The sequence below is a fragment of the Ctenopharyngodon idella genome, chromosome 21 (genome assembly GCF_019924925.1).
Source record: "Ctenopharyngodon idella isolate HZGC_01 chromosome 21, HZGC01, whole genome shotgun sequence".
Lineage (NCBI taxonomy): Eukaryota > Metazoa > Chordata > Actinopteri > Cypriniformes > Xenocyprididae > Ctenopharyngodon > Ctenopharyngodon idella.
In genome coordinates this window covers 14,320,003-14,344,796 of record NC_067240.1, presented here as the reverse complement: position 1 = coordinate 14,344,796, position 24,794 = coordinate 14,320,003, and the positions used below count along the sequence as shown (strand labels likewise).

The window sequence follows — 24,794 nt, the reverse complement described above, 5'->3', positions numbered from 1 at the left end:
AGTAACCTGGTGAGTTGGTTGAGAGCAGATCTTTTTGGTTTCTCTGGGACAGCCTCAGCCTGTGGAATAACTGTATAGAAATGTTACTCAGTGCTGATCTTGATTATTTTATAATTATCAGTATGCATGGTTTGGCAGCAGAATTCAATTACATTCATCCCATAAAATTCACAGTAAGTAAAAAGTTCACTGAAAGGTTAGGTGGCTTTTTAAACAATCTTAAAAGGTTTCTAGTTTTATTGCATCTTTTGAATATTAAATGTTAATGCAATCAACTATAACTGAACAATTGTATACTTAATACAGTAAAAACAAAAAGCAGCACTGGACTTACCTGTCAGTAACAAAGATAACAAGAGGACAGGACTCATCCTGGCAATTCAATTCCAGGATCTTCAGAAGAAGAAAAATGCAAACTTATTCAAATCACTTTCCACAGTCTTTGTCCCAGCTTTTAAAGTTTTACCCTATTACAAAGTGCCTTTTATTCCAGCAGAATGCCATGAAGCATCAGAATGTTCGCTGCACACATGACTGCAACAAATGCACAGCAGCAACTTGCTCACCACTCTAGCAAATTGATTTTCCATTATGATGGTAAGAAGATCTGGGTTTAGTGAATAGGATGTGTACTCTGACTGCTCAATTCATGGACCCTGTATACTAGAACATAATGGGTCATACAACATACATAATCATAATTATCTATTATCAGTAAAGTTGTCTAAAAAATAATTTCAGGATATTGTAATTCTGCTCTTCTGAATGTGTGCATATTTTAACAAACATTGTAGTGTGTTTTCCTACTTTGGCATTCTTTATCATGAAGTCTTTAACAGTAATCAAATACACAATAAATCGTGTGATATAGTGTAATAATGTGTAGCAAATAGCATAGCATGATGCAAATTTTAAGCAAGTTTTTCTTATGTTTTCAACAGGCGTTCTAAAAGTCATCACTAAATTAGTGACACATATAGACTATTCTGTCAAACAGCAGCAAGCTAGACTAGATTTCTACTTTAAAGAGCATTTTTCTTGCTTTTTATTATTAGTTATTGGTTATAAGTTTTAAAGATTTTTTAAAACTTTTTTCTCAGTGTACATAGGGACAACAGCAATTAGGATGTGTGTGGAAAATTTATCACCGTATACAAGTCATTTTGATATTGTAAGACATTTCATTTTGAGGAACATTTTACCATACACATAGCTATATACTTATTGAAAATATCAGATATGATGTAGGTTTAAAAAATATGGAAGAAGCATTTAGGCGGCCAACAAAAACTATATTATAATTTATATTTATCATTGTTAGTTTTGTTTCCTTGCCCTAACTAAAGTAACAATATTTTCCGCCAAAAAATATTTAGCCTACCTATTTACTGGGCTACGGTGTCATTAACGAATTTAAACAAAATGACTGAAAGCGTCTCACTTTCTGAGGGAAATCCATTAGTAAATCGTTAGACTATATTTTTGGGCAACCGAAATTGGCATTTATTTACGTTTAATCCACATTACCTCTGTCTAGATGAGACTTCCATTATTAATAGGTTCGGGGTTAAAAAAGTTCACATAGTACAGGACTCGTTTCTTTTGACGTTTCTTGACTGTTTACCAAGCGCGCGCACGACGATTTCCAGCGCGCGCTTGATTGATAGTTTGTCCCGTGCGGCGCTTGTGTGGGTGTGTGTGTGGGGGGCATATGGAGTAGGTCACACTCTGGAGTCAGGGCGAAGCAATCTGGAGAAATATATATATATATAAAAAGTTATTGCCATGAGAGTTGAACAGGATTTTGAACATGGGGAAACGTCTGAAAACTCGGTGAGTGTGTTGTTTTAAAGAACATGTAGTCAAATTAACAGCCTAATTGTGACAATGCATGTGTTAATGAGATCTAGACAGCAGTGACTGTCAATTGTCTTTTTTGCTTTAAACAGTTTTTAGTGGTAGACGGACTCTAACAGACCTGTATTTTAATTTAACTCATAAAGTAGGCTATGTTTTTAAAAACCCTAAACAAATCCATTTTTTATCCTAACTTGGAACCAATCTAGAAGGATCTGAATTGGAATTTTCCTATTGAAAAACCAGTTTATCCACTTGTTTGATTCTTAAATGAGCGTTATTTGATCCAATTGGAATTGTTTCCAAATTATGATAGAAACTCCAAATGGGAATCTTGTCCAGATTGGGAATCTGTTTTGAAGGGCTTAATTTGAAATGTTTTAAATTGGTTTCTTTCCCTTAAAAGTATTTAAATCTTTAATGTTATCCTCTGAATGAAATCTAGGAATTATTATATGTTTGCTTGTGCCACTCAAGCTCATTTATGATAAACACAGGCGCTATCTGTGTCGAAGGCCCAAAATAGAGCTCTGAGTGCTGCTCACAGGCCTCCAGCTCACCATATATGTCTCCTGCTCCCAGTCTAGGGTGACTGGCTGCCTCCACAGCCATGCTAACATTCCCACCTGCTGTCAGAGTTTCTTTATTTAGTTCTGTAGCTCCTGCATCTATTATCTGGGCCAAAGACTTTTTTTTAAATGTTTTAAAAAAAAAAAAACACACAATGCTAAAGCCTATTTTCAGGCATACTGTACTTGGAAAAAATAAAATCTGATATGGATTTATTGTACGATGTAGACATTTTCATGCAGAAGGCTTTCATAAATGTTGATTAGGCCATAGACAGCCCACACTCATTTGACACCTGAGTCAGAAATTTGGTTATGCTGGGTGTTAAATCCAAGTGCAAATTGCGTCTCATATCATATTCTTGTTTTTAACTTATCAGTTCACACCTGCTCTTTTTTTTCTGGAACGGATCCTGTTATTGAGTACGTTGTAGTTAATTGCTCAAGTGAGTCTTGTTATCACATTATGAATATGCCTGTGGCAAAGCATTTGAATTTTTGATCCACAGAAATTAAAAACAGCATGTTTGCTTGTCTTTTTCAGAGCCAAATGCTACTTAACCAGCTCAGAGAGATTACTGGCATTCAGGATCTGCAGGTTCTCCAGAGCGCCCTAAACGTATGTTCAGTACAGCAGCACTTATCTGTGTGTTTATAACACAAGCAGCAGATGTAATATTACTGACACGGCTATTAATAGAAAATAAGCCAGACAAATGTTTGTAAATATGTAAATCATACCATGTGCAAGAGTTTCCCTTACATTCATCTGTGAGGGTTGGGTAACCTAGATGTAATACTAAAAAAAAAGCATGTATGTCTGATAACCTTACAGCAAAACATTTAGTGCCTGAACTAGTGATGAGAAATAATTACTAATTGTACTAATTGTGAGAAAACTCTTTACCTAGGCTAGTCAGGGTGACATCAGCCATGCCATTGGGCTACTGACCACCCAGCCCCCAGAGGAGGAGCACATGCCCGAAGAACCCACTAAAGCCAATAATGAGAGGAACACCTCCAATACACAGAACGGTGGGCTGAAAAGACATTATTAATATCAAATGACTTTCATGTCATCACATTTTCCAAAGATTAATGTATTTATATAGCAGTGTGTCACAAATAATGTCATGATGTTTATTTTATACCCATGAAGTTCACCCGTCCTCATGTAACTGGAATTGTTCTCAGGTACTGCTAAAGACGATCTGCAGACCGCCATTGAGCTTAGTCTTCAGGAGTCACAGCAGGCCGAAGCAGAGCGCAGAGAGCTGCACAGGTTCATTCCTGATAGGGTAGACTGGGGCAATTGTAACATTTTTACACTTTTCTTCATAAACTCATGGACTACTACAAATGTACAAGTCATCTCCTTTTGACATAAAAAATATTGTGCCAAAAGTACACTATCTTTCAAAAGTATGCTGTCAGTATGATTTTTTTATTTATAGATATTAAAGGATAAGTTCACTTTCAAATGAAAATTAGCCCAAGCTTTACTCACCCTCAGGCCAACCTAGGTGTATATTACTCTCTTCTTTCTGATGAAAACAATCGGAGAAATATTAATAAATATCCTGACGCATCCAAGCTTTATAATGGCAGTGAATGGGGGTCACTAGTATGAGCTGAAGAAAGTGCATCCATCTACATCCATCCATCATAAACGTGTACACCACACGGATCTGGGGGTTAATAAAGGCCTTCTGAAGCAAAACGATGCGTTTGTGTAAAAAAAAAAAAAAAAAAAAAAGAAGAAGTAAAATATCCAGCTTCCGCCAGACCGCCTTCCGTATTCAACTTACAAAGAAAGTATAAACTGCCGTCGCGTCAGTTACACTTTTTCCGTAAGTTGAATAGGGAAAATGTAGGATTTAGCGTAAGTTTTTTTTAACTGAGTTTTACACGGTCTGGTAGAAGCTGGATATTTTGCTTATATTAATATAATAATATATTAAAATTAAAAATAATTCTTTCTAATAATATTTCACACTGTTACTGTTGTTACTATGTTTTTGATCAAATAAATGCAGTTTGGTGAACATAAGAGACTTATTTCTAAAACATTATTTTTTTTTTTTTTTAACTTACCGACCCCAAACTTTTGAAACATAGTGTATGTGTCTCTCATTTTTGCCAAAAGTTACTGTGTAAATAATCAACTTATAATGAAAAGGACTAGATCATATTATAGTATTGAGTCTAATACTAGAAAATAGGTAATTGTAACAGTGGTTGGGGGCAATTGTAATTATACAATTATATTACAAATATATATATTATATATATTATATTATATAATATATTACAAATTATATTAATATGCTTAATCTCAAATAAGAGCACGTCTTAAAATTATATCATTGTTTTATTACGTTTTAATAGCAATGAATGGTTTTCACTATATAATACTTTTATAACAGTAAGAAATAATGTTTAAAAAATACATTACAAAAAATACATTAAGTATCTAAAAAAAAAATCAAATCTCTACTAAAATATATAAATCTTTTCTAAAATATATTGATCAAGTCAAAAACATTCCTTCAGCTCGACATTTTGATGAAATAATGTTCATTATGTATTTAAAAGGTTTACAGTTTTTTTTATCTGTTCATTAATAAATTCAGTTTTAATGTCATGCTACAATTAATGTTAGTGTTACCTCCAAAATCATTTATGTTAACTTTTAACCAACAGCCTGAATAATGTTTAAACTCAAATGCATCAAAACAGAAGAACATTTTTGGACATCCCCAAAAATTATTTTTCAAAATAATTTAAAGACAAAGTTTAAACCTTATTTAACTCAGAGAGAGAGCATTTTATTAACCATATGCAAGTGTTATCACACAAACTTGAGTGTGAATGAACCAATTTAGAGCTTTACAATTTCCCCCTTCTCCTCTACTATGGTGCTTTTGTGTGAATTTAAGGGCAGCAGTAACTATCAGACTCTGGCCTTGACTGTCTCACCCACTCCTGTTTCTACTCTAGGGCTCTTGAGGTTAGTGCAGAAGAGAATGCGGCCCGCATGAAAAGGAAGAGGTGTGAGGCATCTGGAGAGAGCTGCAGCCCCGCTGACTGGATCCGACAGGAGGACTGTCCCGTGGGCATCCGTAATGTAGGAAATACCTGCTGGTTCAGTGCTGTCATTCAGGTGCGTGTTTTTAATCACCACTTTAGCTTTGAGATGATATAAAAGTCAGTATTTTCAGTAAAATTAGATTGTTATGCTTGTTTGCATATATGTAAGCTTCACTTTTAGGACGAGTTTCACATTGCATATAAATTTATGATATGATAGGCAATTGTGAGTGCTATACATTTTAATTTTTAGCAGATTCTTTGAGAAACCAAATTCTAAAACAAAAGCACTACTGTTCTCATCTAACCTGTTACTATATGATCTGGCCATATTGTGCAAATTAAATTAGTGGTATTGCTGATGACTGGAGAATAGAGAAGATCAGGTGGAGTGTCTGTTTTTTTTTCTCCCTTGACTGCAGAAGTATCTCAGATCTGTAATTTTATTACATCCATTACCAGACTGAATTTAGCGAGGCTTCTCAGATGACTGTGTTGAAATATAAGCCTTCACTGATATTGATAGATGTCTGAGCTAATTAAATAGAGCATTGTTTTGATGATAAAGAGAGGCATGGACTCATGGAGTGAGTTATGGCCTATAGATAAGTAACAAACAATCTTTTGTTGATACGTAATTCAGTTCAATGATGTCATTTGAAAACAGTCCCAGCATGGATATTAATATCCCTAGTACAAATACACTATAGTTCAAAAGTTTGAGGGCAGTAAGATTGCGTTAAATTGATCAAAAGTGACATTAAAGACTTTTATATTGTTACAAAACCTTTCTATTTTAAAAAAAAAATGCTGTTTTTGACTTTCTATTCATCAAAGAATCCTGACAATTAAGAAATATTAAGCAGCACAACTGTCTTAAACATTGATAATAATAAGAATTATTTCTTTTTATGAGGAACAGATGCACCTTGACATCACAAACAAGATGTTACCACACACAACAACAAAATCAGCAACAACTGTGTAAATAAAACTGACAAATGGTCAAATAATTGAACTATAATTGTTCATGAACTAGTGCGTGATGGAAAGAGGGTGAATGGGACTAAAAAAAATGAAATTCTCTTGTTTTTAGTCTTTGTTCCACCTGCCGGTCTTCCGTAGACTGGTGCTCAACCACTGCCTGTCTGAGCATGTGCTGGAGAAATGCAAGAGTCATTCAGTGAGTAATCAAGTACCATTTAGTCTTTGTGAAGAATGTTGGGTAACACTTTATTTTGATGGCCACTTTAGACATTCTACTAACTATAAGTAAATTTGCAAATGCATGTCAACTACCAGTCATTACAGTATTACTAGACTGTCTTCTTAATATCTGCTAATGCTTTATTTTGATGCTCCCCAGCTGGCTATAAGTACACTCTAAAAATGCTGTGTTAAAAACAACCCAAGCTGGGTTAAATATGGACAAACCCAGCGATTGGGTTGTTTTGACCCCGCGGTTGGGTTAAATGTTTGACCAACCTGCTGGGTAGTTTTATTTAACTCAACTATTGATTAAAAATTACTATATGGATGGCTTAAAATGAACCCAAAATAGGTTGGAAATTAAAAATCAGACACATAATTACTAGAGGCAACAGTAATAATCAAAAGTTGAACATTTATTAATAAGCAATTTAATACATGTTTATTATTTAATTATTATTTATTAAACTTATTAATACATGTTCATTTATTAAACATATTAATAAATGTTCATGTCCAACCTATTTTGGGTTTATTTTAAGCCAGCCATATAGTAATGTTTAAACAATAGTTGAGTTAAATAAAATTATCTAGCAGGTTGGGTCAAACATTTAACCCAACCGCTGGGTCAAAACAACCCAGTTGCTGGGTTTGTTCATATTTAACCCAACTTGGGTTATTTTTAGTCCAGCATTTTTTAGAGTGTAACTTTGCAACTTCAGGTCAGCTTATTCTACTAACCTGAACCCTAACACATAACCATAACCTAACAGTCTACTACAGTCTACTAACACTCTAATGAGAGTTAGTTGAAATGTAGTTGCTAAATTACTTAAGTAAAGTGTGTAAAGTGGACCATTGAAGTGTAACCGACTGTTGTATTGAATGTTGTTGATATATTACGTTAAATTAAAATTTAATGTAAGTTATTATTCTCTTCTTCTCAGCATTGATGCTAATATTGAAATATTGCTTAGCATCAATAGCAGATCTAAATGAATATGTGAGCTGACTAGATTTCTGTTGCAGGAGAAAAGGAACATTGCCTTCATGCAGGAGTTGCGTTGCCTGTTTGCTCTGATGGTGGGCTCGAACCGTAGGTTTGTAGACCCCTCTGCAGCAGTCGAGCTTCTCAGGGATGCATTTAGAACCAGTGAGGCCCAACAGGTACATCATTTGAATGATTTGATTCACAGCTGTTCTGTCAGGGGCTAATTTTAAAATGAAACAGTTGCAAATGATGCACTAATAAAAGGTATCTTCAAATGTTTACCATTCACATGCAGTTTATAAAGCTATCAGAGCTTCTTCTAAATAGAGACTCTGCTGTATTCTTGGAAAACAGTGTTTATTTTAAGATTGCTTATTCTAGGATGTCAGTGAATTCACACACAAGTTGCTTGACTGGCTAGAGGACGCATTCCAGCTGGCTGCTAACGGAGCGTAAGTTCATGAATTATAAATAATAATAGTATTTGATGAAGTGAGCATGACTACATTTTGATGCTTGAAAGGATTTATTTAACCCTTTATATAACAGATTATGAAAGCATTTTTAAATGTTAAATGATTTTTTTTTCTTACAAAAATGGACATCATTATTAAAATAAAATAAAAAAAATGATGAGGAACTATCCACTGCATCCTTAATCCATTCCACAGTTTCATTTTTAAAATTATCTACTCACTAAGAAATGTGAATCATATTTGTAATATTTAAATGTATTTAAATAATAGTGTGACTAAGAAAAAAGCTTTTTAATGGTTTATTTAAAATCATTTTATTGCCATCTTATATGCATCATGTGTTTGCAACATGAAGAAAATGTGTTTGTTACCCTGAGGCAACATCTTACTGTGGAGGGTTAATTAATGAATGGTAATGAGTGTAGCATTTGTTAAAGAATGATGAATAATTACCCTATAGCATATTTGGTTGCTAATGTACTTGCCAGGAATTTTTTTATCCCCAAAAATAAAACATGGCAGCTTTTTTTTTTTTTTCAGTAACCCAGAGGATAAACAAAACAACCCCATGGTCCAGCTGTTTTATGGCACATTTGTGGCTGAGAGACTTCATGAAGGTAAGAGAATGATATTTCTTCTGTAATTATTCTGTGTTTATCACTTTTATTGATGATAGTTGTGTAATTGTGCGCAGGAAAGATTGTGTCCAAGATTGAGCAATTTGGACAATACCCTCTCCAAGTGAACGGCTTCAACAATTTAGACGAATGTTTGGAGGGCGCCATGGTTGAAGGAGAGATTGAGTCCCTTCATTCAGATCAGACAATCTCCTCTGGCCAGGAGGTCAGTTTCTCTACATGCAAATATATGGACTAAAGTATGCACATGCTGCTTTTATGTATTCAAGTATGTCTTTTTTTTTCCAGAGGTGGTTCTCCAAGCTGCCACCAGTGTTGACATTTGAACTGTCCAGATTTGAGTTCAATCAGTCTCTAGGGCGACCAGAAAAAATACACAAAAAACTGGAGTTTCCCCAAGTGATATATATGGACAGGTTTGTCTGTCTATCTGTCTGTCCGTCTATCTATCTATCTATCTATCTATCTGTCTGTCCTACCGTCCATCCATCCATCTGTCCATTCTATCGGTTTATTTTGGTTCATTTAAGTACAATCAAATCAGTAGTAAATGGTAATTTACTATTTTTTTGTGTGCAGATACCTCCATAAAAATGTTGATCAGACCCATGGTAGAAGAGGAGAGGTCAAAAGACTCAAGGACCAGTTAACAGCTCTGCAGCAGAAACTTGAGGGGTATGTTCAAAATCCAAATAGAGGTTAAATCATGCTCAACATTGCAAGTAGTCTTTTATAGTTTTTCTCATGTCTGCAATATGTAGTTACTCACCCAAAACATTTAATTCATTCTTCAAAACCTAGTTATTGTATCAGTAAGTTGGCCAATGCCACCAAAATAAAAAGCCTTTTTGTCATTGTGTGAGCCACACTGGTCAAAATATTTAGATGTTTTTTCACCATGGAAATATTTTTAAAATACAAATTTCATGTGTTTCTACTTTTAAGTTGACACTGTCTGTTTTCTGCACTATACAGTAATGTCAGTTTTGTCGAGTTGAATGCTCTTGTGTCTCACACTGAGCTTTTTAGATACAGATTTCAGCAGTAAGTAAAAATTTACTAGGAAAAGTCAATACTGTAGTACACAAAAAGAAACATTTGGACATTTGGTCACACTTTATATTAGGTATCCATAACTATTATGTACTTACATAAAAAATAAGTACAGTGTAATTATTGTATTCATATTGCAAAACACTTGTGCTGTTATTGAAGTGGGATACGGGTAAGGTTAGGGACAGGCTTGGTGGTATGGGTAGGTTTAAAGGTGGGTTGAGGGGTAACGGAATAGTCAGCAGTGTAATTCTAGATTTAGTTAGCTGTAATTACATGCAGGGTTTTTTTTAAATATAAGTTCATGTAAAAACATGTAAACAATAAGTGCACTGTATCAAATTATTCATTTAAATGTTAGTACATAGTAGTTAAAGACACCTAATATAAAGTGGGACTGAACATTTTTATTTATACAGCACATTTTTGTAGAAATGTGTTACATGTAAACTGAATATTCACTGTTGCTTGTTCATTTTTACATATTCTATTATGTCTTCCCCTAACACCACACATTCTTACATATCTTGCTCGTCCACAACAAACAACTTTCAATTTTCAGTTTATATGTAACACATTTCTACAAAAAATAAACTGCTGTTGCTGTTTAGGGATTTAGACATTCCTCCATGTTCAAAAATGGCAGTGATTGTGCTGGGAAAGCTCCATATAGCCTATTGTATGCTTCCAAACTTGATTGGATGATTGGTAAGATTGTTATTCCTATTTTATTATAATCGCAGATCATTTGCCAATTCAGCAGACATTACAAACATTCCATGTCACAGGTATTTATGGAATATTGATAACTGAATGGATCATTTTGCATTTGGAGACTCACATGATGAAAGAATGTTTAGAAGTTGTGAAGAGTTTGACATGCAGTTTCCCTGAGAATCAACACATCAGTTTTGATCATGTGCATTTAGTTAGTGTGCAAATTGTAAACAATTGTACTTATTCTTTTGCATACATGTGCCAAAACACATGCAAATTGCTTAAATCAATAAGAAATCCAAGTCTGATGTGAACAAGAAACTAATTGTTCAGAGACCTGAACTTATTGCTTTGAGAAATAAAAGTCTCATTCAAGAATTGAGCTAAAGCGATTGAGAAAAACTATTGAGAACTAAAACTATTGTTCTTTGTGGTTTATTTTTCAATTTTAAATATAAAAATTATGACTTTCTTTTTCAAAGATATAAAAACTATGGCTCAGGGCCAACCAAATACCCCCTGGCAGACATGTTGCAGTATGTGCTGGAGTTTGCCACCACGAAACCCACAAATGCGTTTCCTGCCTCACCAGTACCTACAAACCCTACCGTACACACAGAACCCAGCTCAGGTGACAGCAGGCAAGGCCCGCTTTCCTGTGTTCTTATTCATCAGCTGCGTGAGAAATCGCACCCATTGTTTGTTTTCTCTTCTGTGTTTGTCACCCTCTAAATGTTTAATTCTTTGTTGTAGTCAAACAGAACCAGATGATGCTGGCTCGTCAGATGGTTCGGGCTGCCTGCAGACAGCTACACAGAGAACTCCCATACACAAGCCTTTTACTCAGTGCAGACCCCCCATGGAGGTGCCACTGCAACCAGCCCCTCACAGCGTGACCGAGGAGGAGCTGTACTTCGTCAGGGGCTGCTTACAGCGCTGGAGAGCAGAAGTTGAGAACACCATAATCGGTAGATCCTTCACTTAGTGGATGTTGTTTTTCCTATAAGCTTCAATCAATGTTTTTTAAAGCCTAGTGAGCTGCCTTGTTTTAAGCATTTTAAGATGTCATAGGTGCCCTCTAGATGCATAGACTGCCTTAAAAGGTAACGCAGTGTAATTATCGATATGCTGACTTGCTGTTCAAAATCAGTATAGTCAGTAAGATGTTTTAAAAATAAATGTATTCAGCTAGGCATTAAATTGATCAAAAGTGACAGTAAAGACAATTATAATGTTACAAAAAGATTTTTAATTAGAAAAATCTAGAGAAGCTAGAGAAGTCATGCTGTTCATAAATGGTGCGGAACAGTGACACGGATAACATCATGGCAGATGTCTTGTGTCTGATTGTACTACACACATAACAGAGTGTACTTTTTTAAAGGCACAATATGTAAGATTTTTGAATTAAAATATCCAAAAACCACTAGAACAATGTTATATATTTTGTTGACTTGTGTGCTTACATTATGCCAAATGTTTCCAAAAATGTTTAAATTCAGAGAAATTTTAACCAGGACACGGACCGTGTCCGTGCATCGCCTATCAATGACATCATACCTGCGTTACCCTTGATTTCCGGCTTTATTTTGTAAAAACCATGGAAACACCAAAGACGCTTTAATATATTATGTGTTTTATTAGACAGGTGAGCAACTGTTTGGATGGATACATTCATTGACAGAAAACTAATCATGTTATATATATCAACACAGTAAATCTTATTGTTTAAATCTTGTTTTCTTGATTTACAGCGAGTACCATGTTTTACCATGACTAATATCGATCTAGCTTACTGCAGTGTGCATTAAGTGTCTCAAAGTAGCTGCCGAGCGAATGCAGAGTAGCACTATAACAACTTTCAACACACAAATGTATCTAATATGATAAAACAGCGCTTCTTTATCCCATATATACGCTTGACCGGAAGAAGCGGAAGCGGCAACTGCGGCATAATAAAAGTTCTGCTGCTCTCGAGCTGTGTGTCGCGCTCGTCTCTCATTAGTAATCACTTCAGCGGCTTCGTTTCTGCTCGCACAGCACTCGGCCCCGCTCTGTTTCGTACAACCGTAACGTTAATAATCTCATCCATGAACATGATTTCTGCCTGAGTCCCATCCCGATTCTTTTCCACCGGCTGTAGATGTGAAGACAACACCTCCCATGATTCCGCGAAATCAAGGCATCATCAAGCTGCGCCTTTGTTTTGAATAAGTGACCTCTAGCGACTAAAAATTACATATTGTGCCTTTAACAGTCGAGAAGTGCTTAATCGAATGCAAATCAAATCTGTGAAAATATAAATCCAAGATGGCGGATAGTTTGATAAAAATTTTAAATAATTAGCTGAAAATTCATTCAGTACTGTATTGATAAATGCTTTTAATTAATTCAAATCTGATCCTTTTGCCCAAAATTAATAAATGTGTGCCTTGTATATTTATGCTTTCATTATATTGTGTCACCTGTATTGAAATCAATTTAGCAAAGTGCATCAGTTTCCCATGCACTTTGCGTGCTGAGCTCTATTTGTTAGACACACACAGCTCTTGTTGCCTGTTGCCAAAGAAGAAAGCTGCCTATGTAGCCAGTGAGGTGGCTCACTAGGTTTTGGACCTGAGCTATAATGTGCTTTTTAATTTTTCTGTTCTGAAGGCCATCGTTATTCACAAGCAGTTATCCTAATGCGTGTGTGACTGTATCAGGATCCTGGCCTCAGGCGTAGCGTATTGATCTGTGTTCTCTCTCTGTGTGCAGAGCTGAAAGCCAGCATTGACAAGGTCAGCCAGGCCCTGGAGGGCATGTACTCAGATAACAGTCTGTGTCAGGTAAAGTCTATATCCTGAACACTCGTTGGTACTTTTATATTGACTGAGCCCTTTCAAGAAATTTGCATGACACCTCAATGAACCCTGACTTCTTATTTGATGATTCCAGGTGCCCTACAGGCTACACGCTGTGCTCGTCCATGAGGGACAGGCCTCCGCTGGCCATTACTGGGCGTACATCTATGATCATGCTCACAAACGCTGGCTGAAGTACAACGATGTAATGGTGACAGAGTCGACCTGGGAAGAGCTGGTTCGAGACTCGTACGGTGGCATGACCAACGCTAGTGCCTACTGCCTCATGTACATCAATGACAAGCTGCCACACCTCATAGCAGGTACTTTCCCCATGTGCCTCTCAGATTACACAGCTGCGCTCAGATTTTGCTGAAGCAAATCACTCGTTTGATTTAAGGCATTGGCATTAGCTCCGATTTCTTTCATAAATTAATGTTGATAGCTTTGCTGGCACACTTACATTATTTTTTGGGCATAAGAGAGTGTCTGCCAAACTGTGAACATCAAAAACTCTTCCTAATGGCTTTTATTTTGATTAATTTTCCTGATGTTTTCTGTGATAAATTGCTTTGTATATTTATATTACGTAGGAGTGGACATTTAATGCATTAATTATGTACAGTTATTTATATAAAAATGCAATTAAAAACATTTAAAGTCTGCATAAAATGGAAGTTGCAGTCTTTCCCTCACTATTGTGATGTATATCTGGGTGAAATGACTTCTCGGAAAAAGAAAAAAATGTAGGATCGGGACTTGATTTTGTCCAACAAGAATTGATTGGACTATTGAATCATTGTGGTTTGCTATTGCTGTGATGTCATGTGAGTGACAGGTTGTCCCGCCCTCGCACAAATAACTTGTTTATAATAAATACTGCAATATTCCATTAAAAAAAAGTCAATTTTGATTTCATGGTTGACTTTAATTATTCACTCTGACCAATTCTGACCAGTCCTATCATCAGGAAACGTTTTGCCACAATATCTATCTCTCTGCTACAATAATATAATGTCATTGAACATTATTTTTTCTTTCTTATGAATGACAGAAGACACGGACGATGAGACAGGGCAGGCTCTGAAAGGAATGGACTCCCTCCCATCTATCCTAAGGCGTTATGTTCGGGAGGATAACCGCTGGTTCCAGCAGGAGCTGAGAGAATGGGAAGAGCAATTCTGCCAAGCCCAACGTGAAGAAGCAAAAGTTCAAACACAAACTTCCACCAACACAGAGGAACCTGTCCCAGAAGAGCCACAGAACCTAGTGCAAGAACCTGCCCAACAAAAAACAAATGAAGTGTCTGAAGAACCACCTCCAGATTCAACACCAGCACCTGCCCAAGGCAGTGAAGGTCAGGTCCTTTTTCTTTAAAAGGTCATATGTTTTCCATGTATATTTTCAATGTCCTTTCCCTTTCCAGAGCCCATGGCCAATTCAGCAGCTCTCAGCTCGATATCATCAGAGACAAGTGAGAATGTGGGAGAGGGAGGTGAGGAACATATCACCAGTAGCCAGACACATGGCCAGCCAGAAGAACAGAATCCAGATCAGAGTCAGGTGAGGGCGTTAAAGTGTTATTTGAGACGTGCAAAAAATAGGTCACATATACAGCACTGGATGTTTTATGTACAGTACATATGGGTCACAATCCTCTTCCTCTATGTAATCTGCAATAGAACTGTAAAAACACAGCACTTAAAATAATACATTTAACAAAAATAATTCTATTAACATTTAAATTAAATGTAAATTAAATATTAATAAAACTATTTAAATAAAATATAATCAGGGAACTTTTACAGTTTTAATATAATTTTATATTTACAAATAATTACAACAATATTTTAATAAGCAATATTTATTTTAAGTACATACCTTTTTACAATAAATTAAATTGCAATTAATACTTTTAGTTTTTACTTCAAAAAAACATATATGTACTTCCAAAATGTATAGAATATTGCAGTAAAATTGCATGCATTATTTAAAAAAAAAATATATATATATATATATATATATATATATATATATATATATATATATATATATATGTGTGTGTGTGTGTGTGTGTGTGTGTGTGTGTATATATATTGTATTCTTTTTTCATTAGAGTTGTCAAGAATTTCAATACAGAAAAATGTTTTATTGTTTTCAGTAAAATTATGGGAATTTTTTTAGAGTATTTGTCAGAATATCGATATAATAAAGATGTTTATGTATATTTTGCCAAATATGTGCATCACTATATGTATGGTGTGATTATATGGGACAGAACGTTCTAGATTTACGTTAGTGGTTAAATCACTACGAACTTGTTTGCTTGTACTTGCTTAATGTTTAATGTTTCTGTTGTGTCGTGAAGCTCTGGTATTTTGTAAGAGGATAAGTTTTGGAAAGGGATATGGGGATAAGGTTCATCGGACAGCTGAGAGCCGTCCAACATGTCTCAGTCTTTTGGTTAAAGTCCCATGCGGGGTTGCTGAGGACAGTGTGTCAGAGAAGAGCTTTAAATAGAGCCTGAGCTCTGTTTTTCCTGCATGAACCATCAAGATTAACTGGATTCCTACCTTTCCACAGTCATTAAGTGATTGTGGAGAACATGTTCCTGATGCTTCAATCAACACAGGCAATTGTTTAAGCGCTATAGTGTCTAGTCGTTAGATAGAGCAATCTTGGATATTATTGACTCTGTATATGGAGTTTGAATCAGAAAGTCGATTCTGTACTTACAACTGCTGTTTCTCTCTGTGACTCAATGATTTTATTGGCACTCCTGATTTATAACTGTGCTGTCACTGCATGATCTGTTTTCCCGGGCCTTATCATAAATGGTAGTGATAGGACCTCTAGTGGTCAGTATATAATATTGCATTCAATGGTATTTATGAGCAAAATAAGGTGATTAACATTACTTAAAGAGATGTTTTTTTCTACAACATTCTATAACATACATTACATGTAGTCATACCACAAACATGAATTATGAATATGTTTTGTTTTTCATGAATTTTGAATGTTTAAAACAAAACGTACACTGCAGCAAGTTGCTACATAGTGACTACAACTGTTATCAGATGAATTGCATGTTTTCCATCAAGCACTAGTGTTATTTTAGTATCATTGATTTACCATTATAGTTTTTGTTAATATTTTGAATTAGATATTACATTTTTTTATTTCCTGTTTTTATTTAAGTTTTGTGTTTTTATTATTTTTATCATTTTTCTATAATATGTCTATATAGTTTTCATTAAGTTTTAGTTTTTAGATGGGAGAAAACTACTATAAATCTGGTCAGATGACTATCAGAGATTTGCATTTCCGCTGTTTGAAAAACAAATTAGAGATTCTTGAGGGAGACTGTGGTGAATTACACTTCCTGGTTTGCCTACAAATTGATGTTATGGGTGAAGATCTATATAGACTATGATAAGTGAATAAGATCATTGTCAGTCATTCAGCACCCTCTTTCTCTGTGTTTTTCAGCAGCCTGGGGCAGATTCAGCCTCTACAGACAGAGCAGAGTCAGAGGTTGAGGTGGAGGAGCAGGTCATCAGTGATGAGGGAGGACCAGAGGCAGAACCAGACACCCAGACAGAGCCAGAGGCCTCGTCCGCAGAGGAGAACCCAGCCACAACCACGCGCAGGCAGCCTGAGAATGAAGTTTCTGAGGTCGAGATACCCAATGTAGGCAAGATTCTGGTGCGCTCTGATGCCGATGGCTACAATGAAGAGGTAAAGGATCACCACATCCCTCCTGTAAAATGAGGCTACTCATAAATTAAATTTAACATTAAATTTTGACATATTTTTCCTCTGCTTATCTGTAATTTAATAGATGATGCTAACACCAGCCATGCAGGGCGTCATTTTTGCCATTGCCAAGGCAAGACATGTCTTTGACAAAGAAGGGCCTGAAGCAGGACTCATCAAGGTATACAAATTAAAAATACTCATATATATATATATATATATATATATATATATCATCACATCATGATATTAGATTAGATTAGATTAGATTATTTACCATTTGATTTTAGTTTGATTTAGTAAGCTCACCCTGTGTATTTATTTGGAAATCAACTAATGCATTGCACCCATTGATCTCTCCATCAGGCATTCCATGAGGAATTTTCCAGATTGTATGAGCTGTCCCAGGAAGAGACCACACCCCAGCAAGACCCTCGACTCCAGCATGTGCTGGTGTACTTTTTCCAAAACCAGGCACCTAACCGCATCATTGAGAGGGCATTACTGGAGCAGTTTGCGGATCGCAACCTGAGTTTTGATGAGCGGTACACATTTCCTTTAAATGAATCACTTAATGCAGTAGATTTTTAATTGGAATAAGTTAATATTGTTTAATTGGACTAATCTAAACTGGTACTGTCCCCTTATAGGGCCATCAGTATCATGAGAGAGGCCAGATCTAAACTTCGTCTCATTAAACCAGAAGACATGGACATGGATGAATACTTGGTAAGACTAATAAGGCTCACTTCTTTTTTCAATTCTTTAATTTAAAATGTATACTGCTGTTTAAAAGGTTGGGGTCAGTAAGATTTTAAGTTTTTAAACAAATTAATACTTTTATTCAGTAAGGATGCATTAAATTGATGAAAAGTGACCATAAAGACATTTAAGATTTAATGCTTTTCTAATGAACTGAAAAAATGTATTACAGATTCCACAACAGTATTGAGAATCGAGAACCGGTTTTTAACATTGATAATAATAAATGTTTCTTGAGCAGCAAATGAGCATATTAGAATGATTTCTAAAGGGTCATGTGACACTGAAGACTGGTGTAATGATGCTGAAAATTCAGCTTTGCCATCACAGGAATTTTAAAATTACATTTTAAAACATTTATTAAAACATAAAAAAAGTTATTTTCAATTGTAATAATGTTTCACAATGTTATCAAATAAAGAAGCCTTGGTGAGACTGCTTTTAAAGACATTAAAAAATCTTACCGACACAAACTTTTGAACAGAGATGCATGTATTTGGTAATTTCAAAATGTATCTTCTTCTTTCTCCTCCCAGCAATGGCATGATGACTACAGCATGTTCAAGACAGTGTTTGCCTACCTGTTGACAGGTCTCGAGCAGTATCAGAATGGAAAGTATGTAGACTCATGGACAACAGAAAAGGCTTTTGCACTGTATTAAAGAGTCTGTAAGACTACAGCATTGATCTTTTCCATTGCAGGATAAGAGAAGCTCTGAATTATCTCGCACATGCACACCAGGACAACTCAGCCCTACTTAGGAAAGGGGAGAAGAAAGGAGTGGACCAGTCACTTATAGCACTTTACAGGAGAAAGTGTCTGAAAGTATGTCCACTTTAATAATCCAAAACATATAAGTTTAAAAGTTTGGGGTCAGCAAGATTTTTTTGATTTTTTTTAATGTTTTTGAAAGAAGTCTCTTATCTCCAAGACTGCAATTATTTGATCAAAATTACAGTAAAAACAGCAATATTGTGAAATATTATTACAATTTAAAATAACAGGGTTTTTTTTGTATATTTTAATTTATTCATGTAATGGCAAAGCTGAATTACTCCAGTCTTCAGTGTCATATGATCCTTCAGAAATCATTTTTAATATGCTGATTTCCTGCTCAAGAAACATTTCTGATTATTACTTAAATGTTGAAAACAGTCTTTACTCTCACCTTTGATCAATTTAATGCACCCTTGCTGAATAAAAATATTAAATTCTTTTAAAAAAATCTTACTGATCCCAAATGTTTGAATGGTACTCTATGTAGTTTTGTAAAGACATTCATATCTAGGGACAATTTAGATCTGTTTTCATAACTAATTTCAAGTATTTAAGCACAAACCTTTTAAAAGATTCTTTAGGCTCATGATGACAAACTTGACTGGAGCTGTACATTTTAACCTCATCTCATGAAACTTCTGTGGATGTGTTACACCCTGTAGGAGCTGAATGAGAACGCAGCCACACTCTTTAAAAGTCAAGATGAAAATGACGTGGCAGAGGGAGTGACCATCATGAACGAGTGTGTCATACCTTGCATGCACCTCATGGTCAGAGACAGTGTCAGCCAAGAGGATTTGGATGTCATAGAGCTGATCAGGAATTGCTGGTGCTCCTACCTGGGGCAGGACATGGATGGTGGGCTTTTCCCCCAGATTTTGTATATAGACCATTTCAATTACATTCTTAGCTCATTGTTCATATTTGTCTGTTATTCAGATTCTCTTCAGGAAAAGCTCAGTGAATTCCTGCCCAGAGTCCTGGACTGTTCTGCAGAAATGGTGGTGCTAAAGGAGCCCCCGAAAGTGAGGAACTCCCCCCACGATCTGTGTAGCCGTCTGACTGCCGTCATGGAGTCCATTCACAACACCTCAGTCGTCATTGTGAAGTGAAGCTGGACATGACATTATGCGAGGCAAGGTTAAAAAAAAAACCACGGTACAGTCACAAGGTGATCTAACTGGATTTCGTTTTTGCTGCACAATGACGCTTTCTGTTATGCACGGCACACATATTCACTGTGTTCTGAATTCCTTGAAGAGTGATTGATCGGCTGCTCTTGGTCGTTGTAGAAGTTTGATCTCAGGAAAGATCAAATAGATGACATTTTGTAAAGCAAGGTTTGATGAGAGGGCAGTGAAGGCAGTGTACGTTTTACCCTGTTCTTCTTTTCACGTGAACTGTAGACATAGCGTGAAAATAGTTTTTTATAGAGATTTGCTGAAGCCACTTTATTTGTCTACACTTAGCTGAACATCCTCTATGTATTCTTTCTTTGTACAGTAAAGTTGTCCAATTTTCCACTCCTTTGTCCTACCCGTCTGTTACCTTTCAATAAAATTTTGATTTCTCACTTTGTTGCTCTGTCCTGAGTTCTTTTGTTTTTCCACCTTCTGTTCTTATTTTCCATTTCATCTAAGTTTCTTCTAAATTCTTCTCACCACATACAGTATATAAGTGGTGCCATTAAAGGGTTAGTTCACCTAAAAATGAGAATAATGTCATTTATTACTCACCCTCATGTCGTTCTGCACCCGTAAAACCTTCGTTAATCTTCGGAGCGCAAATTAAGATATTTTTGTTGAAATCCGATGGCTCAGTGGGGCCTGCATAGCCAGCAATGACATTTCCTCTCTCAAGATCCATTAATGTACTAAAAACATATTTAAATCAGTTCATGTGAGTACAGTGGTTTAATATTAATATTATAATCCGACAAGAATATTTTTGGTGCGCCAAAAAAAAACAAAATAACGACTTATATAATGATGGCCAATGTCAAAACACTGCTTCAGGAAGCTTTGGAGCGTTATGAATCAGCATGTCGAATCAGCGGTTCGGAGCGCCAAAGTCACGTGATTTCAGCAGTTGGGCGGTTTGACACGCAATCCGAATCATGATTCGACATGCTGATTCATAACGCTCCAAAGCTTCCTGAAGCAGTGTTTTGAAATCGGCCATAACTATATAAGTCGTTATTTTGTTTTGTTTTTGGCGCACCAAAAATATTCTCGATGCTTTATACTATTAATATTGAACCACTGTACTCACATGAACTGATTTAAATATGTTTTTAGTACATTAATGGATCTTGAGAGAGGAAATGTCATTGCTGGCTATGCAGGCCTCAATGAGCCATCGGATTTCAACAAAAATATCTTAATTTGTTAAGATATTTAAGATTATTTGTTAAGATTAATGAAGGTCTTATGGGTGTGGAACGGCATGAGGGTGAGTAATAAATGACATTATTTTCATTTTTGGGTGAACTAACCCTTTACTTACTGTACATTTACTGCAGCTCCACTAAGAATATCCCATTATTATGTAGGAGAACTTGGGCATGTTTGTTTATTAGTAAGTCTCTGTGAAGTCTCTTATTTTTACTTGTTTCATGATGTTGTGAATTTTGCAGACTTAACCCATATGGCAAAAATATATTTTCAGATAAATATATTACAAAATATACAAAAATTGCCAAAATATATTGTTAATATAGATTTTAAGATATATTTACATAAGTACATGTTAGTTACTTATATATTTACTTATAATTCCTCATATATTTATTGGCCATTTTAGTATGACCATATTTTTATATTGTACAAAATACATTTAAAAAAAAACACACTTTGCATTTACCTTAAAAATATTTTGAGTACATTTTATTATCTGTGCTGTTTATAAAATATATTCTCAAATGAGGAGTATAACTCTAAGCATAAGCAGTAATCTTTGCTTTTAATGAATATTAATTATTAATATTATTAATTTACCATACTCTCTTAGACTTTAAGTTAGAAGCTTTCAGAATGACCTGTTACTTAAAATAACCACATACAAAGGGCAGCTACAGTTTTATGCATTTATTAGTATTATTCATCTACAGTGAGGTAGTGATATTGTTTTTCTTTGATTGATTCCCTTGAGCGGTGTGGACTTGTCTATACAATATATAAAAACTGTGAGTAATTTAAACAAAATTAGTGAGACATTTTCTGTGGCACAATGTCAAATTACTATTATATTCATTATCAACAGAAAAAAAAACTTGCATTTGTTCTCAGCTCTTTCTTTTATTCTTTTTTGTAAAATCAAATTTGTTACCTGACCTGACTGTTTTTCCATCCAAAATTGAACATGCTGTGTTAGTAAATAGAGAGAGAGTGACAATATAAGAGTTAATGAAGACAATTGTTTTTGTACAATCTGCATAAAAAACATTTTTTCTTGCCTTCTCCCAGGATTAATTTAGAGAATCAGACGTAATCTCCTGAGTTTAATTAGACTTCGAACGCGGCCATGATTGTGTTGATACAACAAAATGCTGCACTGCACAGTGGATTGTGGTTTTCTATGGGAGGAGTATAAGAAAGATAAGATGCATTGGAGCCATCTGATTAAGCATGTCATTTTACAGTCTTATCAGGATTAGACTCTCCTGTTACCCTATACAAAACATTAAGAACAGAAAATGAAGACTTTTATATGAAGGCTAAAGCAATATAAAAGAAAATAATTAAATTGATTTATAATACTAATTCTTCATCAAACTATAGGCTGTTTATGTTTGCATCATAGTGAATTAATAACTAAAACCAGTTGATTAAGCCCCATGAAGCCGTGGTTTACAGTGAATTTAGAACAGCTAAGAGGTGTTTAAAACCCCCTTAGCTGTTCTTAATTCACTGTAAACCATGGCTTCACAAGGCTTAATGCTTTTATAAAATGATTAGCCCGTAAAAATATTTATTTTCTTCACACAGATGCAGTGGTGCAGTAATACTGATGTAATGAGGTCACAGGTGTATGTTTGTACAGTATTTTACAACAGCTTTGAATGCAGCTCAACTAAACAGAATCTAGGACCGGAACTATCTGTTTTATAAAGGCTATTTTACTCTTCTGTCCCCAGGAAGAAGGCACTGTGATCGCTGTCTGTGATGGTCTACACCTCCATCTGTAACAGAATAGCTTTACAGGTGCAATGATAAAAAAAAGACCGAAACCTCACAGAAACTCCATCCGTCTACCACAGTGTCTAACAGCAAAGCACCTACTTCTCCTTAATCCCTGGAATTAACTCACACACCCAAAGAAGGTAACTGACTAAAGGGTTATTCTGTGTCAAATCAACCACATTTCAGAAACTTTCCCGGCTCAAACTTTTGATTTTGTTAATATTTTTTCTGAAGAAGAAAGACAAACATACATGGTGATGAAAGTCAAAATATTAAATGTCATGGATGTATATTTATTGAGTAATACACTGTTTTGGGGGGTGAAAATAACAATTTTACAGTTGTCTATCTAACTGAGTCTATCTAACCGTTTCTCTTCCTAATCTCTATATCGCTTTAAAATGTACCATTCTGTGTAGAATTCAAATGGGTCTGATGCGTTTTGTGGTCGGAGCAGACTGTCTATGTTCACCATATAGTAGTAATTGTGTGAACAAGTGACTGATTTCAGCCACAGCTTCAGCGTCTACTTATAGTGTAGGGGGCAGGACGCTTTAGATTGTAGAGAGCATTTGATTGGAGCATTTGATTGTCATCAAAATCGTGGATCCATATTGGCAGAAGTGAGAGACTAAGTTTTGAACGCTTATATTTTCTAAATATGGATTTTGTCATTGTTTTGGAGCATACTAGCTTATAGATAACCTTAAGGCTAACACATTCATACTAAAAGCCAAAAAAAATTTACATTTTGATTTCATGGGGGCATTAGGGTTAATCAAATAAGAAAAGACAAAAAACAATCACTCATTGCTCTTTAATGAATAACTTTTGTAACTTTAATAAGGATTAATCTATGTTTCATGGCTGGTAAAAATATTTAAGGCTGGTAAATATCTTAAGTCACTGGCCACTGGCAGGTGTAGCAAATAGTTAGTAGGGTCACCAAATCCTCCAAGGCAGTATTAGAGCTTACAGAAATCATTTACCTCCTTCTGTTTCACTCAAATGTTACCCAAATTCACTCTGGTGATGTCTAAACATCTTCATGTTATAGGCCTATCCCAGAAGGCATGTTGGTCTGATGTGAACAGCTACTGCAAACATAGCCTATTGTCACCAAATCCAGCAAGACAGCATTACAGGTTACCAAAATCTGTAGCTTCCTCTATCTGGTGATACCTAAACTTCATTGTATTATATATGTGTGTGTGTGTGCTTGTTTTCATGATTTATAAGGGCACAAATTTGTATAATGACATGGGTATTACACTGGTATTACGACGTAAACATGAAATATGAGGACATTTCATGAGTCCTCATATTTAAAATAGCTTTAAAAACATACTAAACAATGTTTTATTAAAAAAGTAAAAGTGCAGAATGTTTTCTGAGATGGGTAGGTTTAGGGGTAGTGTAGGGGGATAGAATATAGTTTGTATAGTATAAAAACCATTACGTCTATCGAATGTCCTCACTTTGATAGCAAAACAAACCTGTGTGTGTCTCTCTCTCTGTGTCTGTGTGTGTGTGTGTGTGTGTGTGGGTGCGTTGCGATTTTGGCTGTTAAATAAAGTTTAAACTAAACGTTTTACCATGTATCGTTCAGTACGATTGTTTTTCACTTTCAGGCTGTAAACTGACTTGAATTGAAAATGGAATGATAAAACTAATATAAAACAATAAAATTACGTTAACAATTACGTTTACGTTAAAATTACGTTTTTCAACCTCATCTAAAAGCTGCCCGATTAAAATGGCCTAATTTTATAGTTTAAAAAGCACTTCACTGAATAACAAAAGTCTTTGATAACAAGCGAGCATTTCTTATCCGCCTCTTTTTAAAATCAACGACAGCTTTTTTTTCTTTT

The 24,794-nt window shown here is 35.3% G+C and overlaps 1 protein-coding gene across 2 annotated transcripts; it reads left to right on the top strand.

Annotated features, from left to right (window-relative positions):
• Nucleotides 1–1,667: 1,667 nt before the first annotated feature.
• Nucleotides 1,668–20,315, top strand: usp28 (ubiquitin specific peptidase 28). Of its 2 annotated transcripts, XM_051876829.1 has the most exons (26): nt 1,668–1,833; nt 2,971–3,045; nt 3,338–3,461; nt 3,621–3,708; nt 5,427–5,589; nt 6,613–6,699; nt 7,755–7,892; nt 8,098–8,168; nt 8,733–8,809; nt 8,887–9,035; nt 9,119–9,246; nt 9,410–9,505; nt 11,083–11,241; nt 11,354–11,568; nt 13,358–13,428; nt 13,538–13,766; nt 14,498–14,800; nt 14,870–15,006; nt 16,936–17,184; nt 17,288–17,383; nt 17,569–17,747; nt 17,853–17,931; nt 18,501–18,580; nt 18,667–18,790; nt 19,405–19,600; nt 19,682–20,315. In XM_051876829.1, the coding sequence occupies exons 1-26, from the start codon at nt 1,786–1,788 to the stop codon at nt 19,852–19,854; spliced, it is 3,534 nt and encodes a 1,177-aa protein (XP_051732789.1). In that variant the 5' UTR covers nt 1,668–1,785; the 3' UTR covers nt 19,855–20,315. The 2 variants fall into 2 exon arrangements, with proteins under 2 accessions (XP_051732789.1, XP_051732790.1); XM_051876830.1 differs by lacking the exons at nt 1,668–1,833; nt 2,971–3,045; nt 3,338–3,461 and having other exon boundaries at nt 3,644–3,724.
• The last annotated feature ends 4,479 nt before the right edge of the window (nt 20,316–24,794 follow it).

What these genes read in the sequence shown, in the direction of transcription:
- usp28 (XM_051876829.1), top strand. Translation starts at nt 1,786, where the DNA reads ATGAGAGTTGAACAGGATTTTGAACATGGGGAAACGTCTGAAAACTCG. An exon ending in GGTTCAGTGCTGTCATTCAG is followed by an intron (nt 5,590 to 6,612) that starts GTGCGTGTTTTT and finishes TCTTGTTTTTAG; the next exon opens with TCTTTGTTCCACCTGCCGGT. An exon ending in GAACCAGTGAGGCCCAACAG is followed by an intron (nt 7,893 to 8,097) that starts GTACATCATTTG and finishes TGCTTATTCTAG; the next exon opens with GATGTCAGTGAATTCACACA.